We start from the raw sequence: 12,394 nt of genomic DNA, 5'->3' as shown, positions 1-12,394 counted from the left end.
ATACATGTATCAAGTTTCGGTGGAGGTAAATGCTTATTATTTATCCCGTTATTTATTAATCCGAGTACTATTTTTTCTACGTTCATTGAACACCTTATTTAGTATTAGGGCAAAACCTTTGAGACCAAATATGCCTGTTCTTTATTTTTAAAACAGAATGATAGTGAACATTAAACTCAGGACAGGGTTAATAGGGATCTGAACTACGTGTGGGTAAACACAATCGAGGCATACTGAGATACATAACAACAAATAGACCTAAATAAAATATCAGGAGATGGAATTGATCTAAATAAAGAGGTTGCAAAGACCGTCATTCCAAATGTTTATACCGGTTACTCAGAAGCGCCAATTGGCTAAGGTTCTGTATTACGTGGTTTTTCCCATTTTCATTATTTTGGGTAATCTACGGTACTCTACTTCAAACTTCTATACAAAGACACATAACATAGGCTTACACATTTTCTTTAATGCAATCGACAAGATTACTGTACTGTATTAAATTTATTAGAGAGAATGATAATGCTGTATCTTGCTCTTTAACCACTCTGGTTTGAGGTTGGGCAACAATAGGTAGATTCAAAGATTTATAATAATATTATTAATAATAATAATAATGTTATTACTGTTACCGTATATTATATACAGACATGGGGACAGACGCATTGTGCTATCGCAGTGTAAGAAAATAGCCACTGACCATTGAATGTAAGTTCCTATATAATATTTTAAATTAGCAACTATCACAATATAAAATGTAGTTGATATTTCTAGATGTCTACTTTGATGAACAGCCAGTATTGAAAAACGGTTCGAAAGTATTTTAGATGTGCATTTAATTACGAATGACATATATTGAAAAAAGGCAGCTGAAAATATTGAATGAAAACCATGCAAAGGGATCAAAAGTTAAACATTGTACTTTCCTCTTTTCATTACTAGTGTTCGCTACACCCACGTCAACATAAAATGATAACTCAGCGACATTAACAAGTATTAACATTAATTTCTCGATTTCAGCACTAATCTGAGAATTAACACACATGCAATGTTCGTTGCATTAGCATGAGGATATGTGCATGACATTAATATTCCGCCATCAGAAACACTTACATTAACATCCATCCAAAATAAATAATGAAATATACATAAGCTGTCGGAAATAATCAGCATAATAATAAAACACGCCGGTGGATCTTTAGCCAGTTTTAATACTTTATATCTAGACCTATATAGAAAAAGCTACTGAAGATCGGTGTGGCGAAGGTTTTGCGAAGAGTTGTGAAGGAAGGGCACTGTGGCCTATTCCCTGTTTGTATTTCAAAATGACAGTAACATTATCATCGCGCAATTTTGTAATCCAGATCTAATCCACAATCCGTCACGATGAATTGAAAACCAAACTGTATTTTGAGGTACAGTAAATGATAGTAATTGCGTTTACGAATCGTTGGAATTTCGTTTGAGTTTACGTACGTCATGGTAATGGGTAGCCCATACAAAATGTCCAAACATTGTCGCTGAATAACATCACCTCCAATGATGTTATTCATATAATCAGTATCCAATCAGTATGCTTTCCATTTTGTGACTAGCATAATTGTTATTGATGTTTCTATCATCAACATTACGGTTATTATAATGCCTCTCAAAATAGCCTTTCATTCAGAATTTCACTTTGAATTAAGCTTTGGCATGGTAATTAACGTACATGCATTGCAATCAGTCCTATAGTTTTAACAGACAAAACGTTATTCATCACAACTAATACAATGTTGATGTACCACAATAAGAAGGATGAAAAACGATTGATTTAAATTAAGTTCAACTGAAAAAATTTTAAAAACACACTTTCGTTTGTTATAATTAGCATTATCAATATCGATATCCTTATCATCATCCTCGTCCTCTTATCGTTATCATCATCACCACGTCGCCATTATCATTCCATCCTAACATCAATATAAATATAATCATAATTATCAACAATAACAATAAAAACATAGGCCTAATCAACATAATAGATAATTATATTATCATTATTATCATCACCATCATCATTATTATAATCAGTTATTATTATTAAGTTCATCATCATCATCATCATTTAATATTTAATATTATATAATATTATTACTATAGGCCTAAGCATCATTATTATAATATGCTACGGTGTACTTTTACAAACTATAAGATTGGGCACGGTATATGCATAAGCTATATTCTGATTATTCAGACTTTTCTATTTAACAGGTATTGTTTTATAGGCTATTCCGTTGAGTGTCGCCATACTCTATTCCTAAGAACATCTGCACAGCTCTCATATACAGCCATATAATATTTAATTTTGCTTCGCATTCACTGTAAGTCTCTTTAAATTCTCAATACCATACAGTATTTATTTTAGTTTTAGTGTGTATTTGTGTTGAAGGTACCTGCTGTCAAATACAGTATACAAACATAATCCAAGTTTGACATACTATTCTGCCTAATAGTGAGTTGAATTAATGCATATATCTAGGCCTATCATACTTTAATAGCAGCGAAGTATAGATTTATGCGAGGGTTTGCTCGTAGCTTGATACGTGACACGAAATCTTCAAAAGTATTTTCAATAGGCCTACATACTATAATTATTGGATACATCAGCATTGAATATACCAGGTAGAATTTCCTCACTCCGTGAATATTCTAGTCGCGAAGCTAAAATTCAGAACAAGAATAATCTATTCCAACGCGTCCACATTCTATGTTACTTGGTATTCATAAACCTAGATTAAAGAGAGACAATTTGCGGTAAGTGTCTATTACTAAGGGCGCACGCAAACTAAGGATTCCCCTAACCACCCCAAACTGCAACCACTGCGTCACACCGACCCATACCGTAACATAGTGACGTCTTAATTCATTGTATGCATTGTAGCCCAGTCGCCCGTAGGTCTGTATGTGCAGGTGTGTGTAACACATGATGGTAATGATAAAATAGCGACAGATAAATACAGGCCTACTTAATTTAGCCTAACAGGAAGGTAAATTGTGCTCTTCGATGTTGACATGTGCGTGTTACAGCATGTACAAACAACGAAGGCAACATTATCCGACTTATAAACATCAACTTTTAAAATTTTATTAACATAACATTTTTAATGGCAATTAAATGATAATAATAACAAATTTAAATACAGGTCTCCCTCTTATTAAAAACCCCTCCAACAAAAGACCACTTTCTGTCGTCCCAAATTAACAAATCATTGTTACCCCAAAGCTGCTAAAGACCATAATGGAGACCTGTAATAATAAGTCCATTACCTGTATTATTAATGATATCATTACCTGTCTCTTATACACATCTAGATGTGTATAAGAGACAGATATATAAGTGCTGAATAAGTATATTTGATAAATCACAAAGATATAGTCTGAAGATAGCCTGCTGATTGGTCATTACACCGGGGCAAAAAGAGCAATTGAACATTTCGTTATAGACGACAAAATCAACGCCTTCCACCTCATGTGCAGTAAAGTTAAAAAGGTTACCGTACATTACGCACGTACTGTATACATAAAATTCGCACACAGACTGTGAATGATTTCGATATCAGTTTTTGATATTTTCTATATAGCCATATTCACAATTCAGACATGCAGAACTGGTATACAAATTGGTAATTAAAGGTAAACAATTCCCCCTTTAATAAGTGAGTTGAATGCTCACGAAACAAGGAGCGTTAAGTTCACAGTGCGCTATTTTGCATGGTAACTTGTATTTTAACACTTCAAATGAAATCCAAGGAGAGTGTGGATGGAATTGAACCAAGGACTCGGGGATCTCAAAGTTACAGCACACATACATTGACTATCCTTGTTCGTTGTGTGTCGTGTCGCATCCGAGTTCTTAATTTTACAAATCTTTGCTGTTAATGTTGTCATAGGGTCTGTGATGTCGTGTATCCAGTGAATATGTGCATTGTTGTATACGAGCTTTGTCTTGAGGGCGTCTCCTAGTTTGTCTTCAAGGCTATAGCCTGTTTGCTGATGGTACTATACGTCAAAATCAACTAAGAAAGATCATGCCATCAACAACGCCAGGTTTCAAACTACTGGACTTTTTTTTCATTTTCATATCCCAATACAGAAAAAATTAAAGCAAACAATCCGCATACTCTTGGTCCAATTCTTTAGATTGTTCAAATGTTATTGTACAGATGAAATGAGTACCGGTATAGACTTAACAAAAATATCATTACTAAGTAATAACAAAATATAATGTAGGCCTAAATACCATAATAAGAACAAGTGACGAAGCCAACAAGGGTTAAAACTTTGAAATAATAGGTTCCCGAGGTTAAACACGAGAAAAATGTAAGAAAAATAATGGATATAATATTTTACAATTATACAGAAGCTTTAAGTGGGTCAAGCAGGTAAGGGCGAAAAAAGATCACGGGAATTGCAAGAAATGTTTTTTACAGGCAGAATAATTAAATACATACAGAGACTTAAAATTGGTAAGATCATTTGGTAGTTCGTCCCAGAGCCATGGTTAAGTAAGTCTAGTAAAAAGAAGATGATAATGGTATCTTTGCCTAGTAGAATAATGATGAACCAGATTGTTTTTACAGAAAAGTTTGGATGACCAGCTTCTCTAGAAGATCCTTCCTCGGGAAATAATACCGTAGTCGTGCTTAATATATTCCTTGTCATGTATAAACAAATCGCTACAAGTCTAACGAAAGAACCAAAATCGTATAACCCTAACAATACAATAGGCCTATACAATATTACAATTACAATATTACAATATTACAATATTACAATATTAAAATATTACAATATTACAATTCTGTCGTTTTTACAACAAAAAAAATCTACATATGGCTGACGAATATTATCCAATCCAAAATCTGATCACCCAGTTTCTTTATGGTACTTGGAAATTTGGGCTGTTTATGATTTTCAGATAAATCTGACATTTAAGCCCAGCTCGAACAAAGACCTTGGAATCACCGCTCCGTTTTTTCAGTAGACTACGGTATGGAAGAACTACACTAATTCTTCCATGAGTAGACTAACTACCAGTATATTGGCCATTGCTACGTCCACACCGCATCATAAACAATTTCCGATTGTGATTACATTGTGACAATCAGTTAATGCAACGATAACGAAATAAATGCCTTGAAGCACTGATTATGAATTCAAATGCTAAATATAGGTTTACACGACGTGAAGATGCGTGGAGATGTGTGAAAATTTGTGAATGCGACGCATCGTGGGGATGCATGGACTACATTTTCTTAGAATATCATTTAGCCTAGACTGCCATTTATTGTTTCTATTTGAATAATCATAATCGGCCACAAAACTAAATTTTGTATCTCAATATAAACTGATTAAAGAAATGTTCAGGATGCCCTTGGTTTGAAGCATAGCTTCTTTTTGCTTGAAGATTATTGAAGAATGTATAGTACGGCGTGTGGAACATAATGGATGCATTGTAGAGATGTTGGTGGTGGTGGCAGCAGCGGTGAAAGTAGAAGTAGTAGTTAGTAGCAGTAAGCCTATAGTAGTAGTGATTGAAGCAATAGTAAATTACTGATTCTGAAATATGTTAATATGCCCAAGCTCAGTAAGCTAATTTTCACAAACATAAATTATATTTTATTTCTGTTAATTTCCAAAGGAAACTATCAATAATTCGTCTGCTAAGTATAGATTGTTCGGTATGGTCAGGGATTAATCTATCAAACAGAGTTCATATAATTAGTCTTTAACGTTGACGCTCATTCGCTGTGATCACAAGTTCACATGGGGTTGCAAGATGTAGATTGTCATCTGGTTTACATTTAACATATTGCAGTGATATTGTATTATTCGTATGTGACAGTAGCAACGACAAGTTGCAAACTCAAAAAAGGTATATTCCTAACATGCTAATTTTATCGGCCGTCAATACTCCCATATTATCTACACTTCAGATGTGTTATTATGGAAATTCTCTCTCATCCAACAGCGAGATATGTTACAAGATGTGAATGATGCTCTTTAAACTAATTCTCGTTATCAGGTGTCAAATGTAGCTGAATAATTAATGAAGGAAAAAGTTATATCAGAAGAGAAAGCCAAGCATCTTAACCACCTAGCTACTTCACTACAAGATCAGGCCTAATACAGTAATAACGATTTGGTGTCATCCCCTCCACAATCTATGGACATAAACCACACCAGGGAGGTGCTAGCAGCTATAGTCTACCACCCTCAATACAATGTACTGTATGACCTGCATATGCTTAAGCATTACTGTAGGCCCTCTTGTTATAAATTTACCCCCAATCAATGTGAAATGCCTGAAAGATTGTTCAACAAATCTGATCCAAAATTATTATTCTTCCTCTTTATTTTCCTAACTACTAAATTATGACATCATCATCCTCATCATCATTGCCGACGTCATCATCGACATATTTGATAGCAGTCGTTTCTGCTGCTAGGGAACCAGGTATGCTAACACCTAACACCCCCGCAGGGGATAAAGGTCATTCGGTGACATGTGCACAAGATTAAGGAATTGGAAATTGTCGCAAAGAAAGGGAATGATAGGCTGGTGACAAAAACGCAACGTACTGCTTTTGTCTAGCATGTCCTACGATCCATTCATATGCTTGTTTGTTTTCTATGGTTACATTGTTTCCTAGTGGATTACGATTTCTTAAGACTGCAGCAACTTCGTTGTCCGGAGAGCAACCAGTTGTCAGCAATATCTGAACCCCGATCTGAACGAGTGAAACAAATTCTTGATCGCGCAAGTACACAACCAAATAGATAGGCTAAACCAGACATGTACATGCCAAAAAGAAGAACATATTCCCATTGCATTCACACAGCACAGTTCAGTAGGCCTACAACACGAAATTAACTGGCTAACGAAAATTTCGTTAACGAAATGCTGTAGTATACAGCCAGAAAGACAGTGCAAACCAATCTCCGATCAAGAAAATATTATGACTTGATGATTTATAAAGCGTTTTACTATAATGAGCAAACACAAAAGAACGCTAATGTGATCTACTAGCGTGAGGAACTGTGTAAACAAGAAATCAGCGCTAGTTAGCATAAAATCTAACACGAATCGAAGACATCCTCCTCTTGGTTTTAGGTACAGTGCTGCACTGAGCAGCAGCATTGGATAATAGCAAATTTAATGTTTGTCTCCCATATAACAGCTGTTACACGTTGATACTCTCTCACCTTTCCGACAATTATGTCCTTTCCCTAGTGGGTTCCCAACAAGCTATTAACACTAACAGTGAACGCCAAGTCATTCAAAATATCGTGGCCAAATCAATATAAAACACGTCTTGATACATCTTCAGCTCGACAACAAAAAATATAGGCCCCTATTATCCTATAGGCCTATACAAAATTATAAAAATATATATGTAAATATATGAAATTCATTGAGATCTGTCGATTTTCTATTCCTAATCGTAATAATATCACCAATCAAGTAATGAGCAGGCAGAAGAAATATAGGCAAACATGTTGGTGCCGTAGGACTAATTGTCGAATCATTACGGTCCGTGGTTTACATCTTTAATATTATCCGTGGCCGCACGCCCACTGTTGTTATTACGCGTAGATGAGAAATAGTTAAGTCAGTCCTTTGTTAAGCTACTCGTAAAACGATCTCACCTTTGATTGTAGACTATTTTCATTACAGTTCCAACAACAAATAATATTCATAATATTGTACATATTATTCGCCATATTTTGACATAAACAGGAGAATAGGTATAGGGGCTATAACGTGTAACTGATTTGCGTATTTTCGATGTGTTTTGCGCTGCTCATCATCAACGTTATGCCTGTGTACTCTGTCTCAGAAATTTGGCAGGCCTATTTCCACGAGGCTTAATATTCTACAACAGGTTGGCAAACGCCTCATGCAGCAACCTCCAGACATAGGTAATTTTGTAGATTGTTTCCAAAAATGTACGAGTCGAGCGTAAATCCATAGCGCTTGAAAAATTCACCCTCCAAGATCGAACTCCGTCCTATTGAGAAGCATACTAGCGATTGATCCTCACGTAGTGTAATATTATTGTAAACATCCAGGGAAATTATACATTTATGAAACAAAGCGTCTCCAGGATGTGTCACACACAATATCTGCTATCCCGAGAGAAAAGCAATCAATCAAGCCAAGAAATGACGATCAAACTAATTAAGTTCAACTGCTCTGTGTACTTAGTGCATTCTTTAAACACTAGAAATGTACATTCAATAATATAGTAACATCGAAGGCATGTGATGTAATCAATAGTTATCACAGCTTGCATTCCACTTTTAAAACCATTTAATTAAAATAGTAATAATGTTAAACATAAAGAAAATATAGGGATTAGCCTATATCATAATTTCTGAGAAACAATCAGACAAACGCAGTTGGTAGTGTGGGCATGGAGCTATAAAATTAGATTTAAATTAATTTTATAACGCCATGGTGTGGGCAAGCATCCCGGCGCAGCGCTCAGATCGCGCAAGTTTTGTGTAGCAGCAGTAGGCCTAGTAGTGTCAGTAGTAGTAGTGCAGTAGTAGTAGCAGCAGCAGCAGTAGAAGTACTATTAGTAGTGTTGGAGCCTACTAAAACAAGGTGTTAATAGACATGCAATATCATGTTAAAAGGGTATTTTTCTAACCAAAAACATAGGCCTAGATAAAAATATAATCGAACGAGGAATTCGAGCAAGATGCCTTCTAACTTGTAAGAGGTGGCGTGGCACTAGTGATAGTGAATACCTCCCTGGTGGTGGTGGTAGTAGTGGCGGTAGTGTAGTACTATTTGTAAAGGAGGTTTTATTTTTTTTTTCTGTTATGTCATGTTTGCTACGTCACGATTGTATGCAATTATAGGTGGTGGCATTTGATTGGGAGGAGGAAGGCGGTAGATAGGAGTTACTTAATTCGTTTGAAAAGGCGATTGTTTTGACTTTGAAGGTGTATGTAGCAAATATAATGGTAAACCTACCTCCATGAGTCGGTTTCCCGTTAGACACTTAAATTAAAGGCTACACTTTTACAGTTATAATAACCATTGGTCTATCTTAGGCCTACCATCAACGATATTCATATAATAGGCCTACCATATTCAATTTAGTACCGGTATCTTACCTATTGTTGTTATAACTGTCATACAAAAGTAGAATGATCCAGCGAATTTCCATTGTACACCAGCCCTGTGGGGCTTGAGAAGTAATATAATCGTAGTCAAGTTGGCCATATCCTCATCAGACACATTATATTTGTGTTTAATATGTTCCTCTCGTCTAGACAAGCTGTCGTTCATATGCTCTTCCTTCTTTGCTTCCATCGCATCAAAAACGGCAGCACCAAATAACAAATACATGAAAGTGGCTATGATCAAGAAAAGGGTCCTAAAATTTTGCTTTTTCATCTTCCTCGCCTGCCTCTCAGCAGCATGTTGAAATTACACGTAGTCTACTTGTCCCCACAGCAGTAAAGCCTGGTCACATCCAACATGCTAAAAAAAATCTTATCTCTTAGTTTCCTCTTCTATTGATCTCATCGTAGCGATCATCACTGTGTGGCTGAAGTCTCTATAATGCCAAGCAAAGAACGAATTTACAAAGCGCATGCGTCCTTTTCGTATGCAAATCAGCATAATTATTAAGCAATCCTAAATGTATAATGTAAATAGCAAGACGGCGTTAAACGAACAGAATCGTTGCTAGTACCGGTATATTTTCACTAAACATAATATTGTATTCAAGAAGCTCAATGTTTCATTGTTCGTTCCCACCAACAGAGCTTATAATTTCGGAGATGAGCTTGATAAACAAAACTGAAAATATCAAGCGAGGGAGACAAACTTGAAATGAAAGTGATTCTCATCATCGTCACCATCCGCCACGCTATGCTGTATTGTCATTTTTTAATGAAGAGTGGCGCTTGAAAACAGTAAATATGTGTAGATCATGTCTTCTTGTGAACCATGGGTGTAACAGAGCAAAAGCTAATTGCTTGAGGCGAAGACATGACAGAGGCATGATCCGATCAATAAAGTATTGGAGAAGATATACGTTATCATTATCTTCAATCACCATCAGAGCTCCGTCGGCATTATTCCATCATCATCATCCTTATCATCATCATCATCATCATTATTATTATTATTATTATTATTATTATTATTATTATTATTATTATTATTATTATTATTATTATTATTATTATTATTATTATTATTATTATTATTATCATTATTATTATTATTATTATGAATTATTATTGTAATCATCATTATCATACAATTATTTTCAAGTTTTGAGGCGCGCTGTTGGAAAATTGAAGCCAAAAAATTCCGTTATTTTCCGGAAAAAATCCTGGAAGTCCCACAAGAACTGAAGGCAACTTTTTCGAATCAAATAACGCTTGTAAGGCTTCTATTTTTCAGCATAGGACACTTGGTTGTAAACTTCGTGCGTGGTCGCCAACGGTGTGATAGTAAACAGGTTAAATGGCTAAATAGTTTCATCTGGTTTCCAATATACGGTATATTCCATAGAGAAAATTTCTTTAAGTAAGCATTGGTTTACCTAAATAAATTTTCTCTATGGAAGTAAACGGGTTTTTAAGCTTTAAAATGATGACGTCACAGTTGACTTGCATATTATTTATTATAAATAGGCCTATTATGTTTATATTATAATTGTTATATGAATGAATGTGTCAATACCATCAAGTTATTATTAATATTATTATTAATTTACTTACATTGTTTGTAAATGATGTCTTAATAAAGAGTGAATAATAATGTTCTTCTGTAAACGAGAGACAATAAAGAATCATTGAATCAGCATTTGATGACGATGTATTAAGAATTGTTTCGTCTTGAATATTGATGACCAAGCTATGACTTCTCCCAACCAATTGCACTTTAATCTGAATGTCAATGCGAATCTCGGTCACATGATACAGTCATATGATAAATAATTTTGTTACATGATATTCACGTTGCAGTATTTAAGATCATATCTGCCTAATAATGGCTTAATAACAAAATAAGAGCAAACGTTTGTATTACGCATAGAGGAAAGCTTCCTCCATGGATTACGACACTGAACGAAATGATAGGATGAATGTGAATTCGAGATGTGTTGCGGGAGAAAGACCAAAACATAACAAAAAGTTGAGAAGTAGCCTATACTGAGTTAGCAACGGTGAGAGAAAACAGACAACTTTAGGTGGCACACCTACTTCATGGAAAATAATTACTTAATATAAATTAATTCTGGGAAAGCATAGAGTGTGGAATGAGACAATGAAGGTATTCGTTGGAGAGGCGTTGGACAAGCATGGACCCCCGACGCCACGACGAGGTCTTCGGATCAAAAATATTAGGTTGCTAATCCAAACACAGTTATTGTGATTGCGAATTGTCAATCCCTAATTTTTGGCCATCCTAAGCCATACAATATCTGCTCATGAATCCCAACAGGGATTTTATTCCGGGACTCTCAGAGGGCCCGTTGGATCAGACTCACTAAATTTGTCGGAAAACAAGAAACTAGCACTTAATATTAACCCAAATAACTAAAAAGCTGTCCACTCGATTCATGTCGGAGTTCGAAATGTTGGTGTGATATGCTGAGAAGCAGTTTAAAGTTTAGACGATAGGCTACAAACACAGATTTCTGGAGTCACCACTGGAATGAATAGACGTTCTTGATATCTACTAATTATCATTCATCATCATTTGTATTAAATTATTACCCAGATAATCATCATTGTTATCATTATTTACCTTGTTATTGTAAAATAATGCATTTACCATGATAGCAAACAGCAATACGCAAACAGGTTCTTTCGTCATATTTGTACTACGTCACACTACAGTATCTCAAAAGACCTCTGGAAATAGTATTGACGCAGTAAATAGCATCTTAAGTGATTCACGCATCGATCATTAATTTGTAAATCATAACATTTGTGAGTGTATTATATACAGATTAATTGATATGAGGCTATTAAAGTAGATTTGACATTTCCACACATTATTACAATACAATAACTACAACAGTTCTCCGTTTTGCTAAAGCTATTTATTTGTCTATCAAAAATAAATTCAAAAAAACGTATAGGCCTATTTTGTTAACAATTGTCGTTATTATTATTACTGATATTATCAATTAAATTTTTATGATTACTGATATAATTTTTATTTAATATTACCCCGATTGGTATTATTTTGGACTTATAATTATGGTTAATTCAATATACATTAATACACACACAGGCCTATATATATACTGTCTCTTATACACATCTAGATGTGTATAAGAGACAGTTATTATTATTATTATTATTATTATTA

At 34.8% G+C, this 12,394-nt stretch overlaps 1 protein-coding gene across 1 annotated transcript in view; it reads right to left on the bottom strand.

Annotated features, from left to right (window-relative positions):
• The window catches only part of LOC117113719 (potassium channel subfamily K member 9-like), a 21,238-nt gene extending 11,433 nt beyond the window's left edge, over positions 1-9,805 (bottom strand). Inside the window, exon 1 of the mRNA XM_033257147.1 lies at positions 9,172-9,805. Within this exon, the coding sequence (XP_033113038.1) occupies positions 9,172-9,454 (283 nt within the window). The 5' untranslated portion in view covers positions 9,455-9,805. The remainder of the gene's footprint in view (positions 1-9,171) is intronic.
• Between the last annotated feature and the right edge of the window lie 2,589 nt (positions 9,806-12,394).

The sequence above is a fragment of the Anneissia japonica genome, unplaced genomic scaffold (assembly GCF_011630105.1).
Source record: "Anneissia japonica isolate Jap-2015-1 unplaced genomic scaffold, ASM1163010v1 scaffold718_len1063573_cov188, whole genome shotgun sequence".
Taxonomy (NCBI): Eukaryota; Metazoa; Echinodermata; class Crinoidea; order Comatulida; family Comatulidae; genus Anneissia; species Anneissia japonica.
Note: the sequence above shows the minus strand (reverse complement) of the source record. Positions and strands in the feature narration are given on the sequence as shown.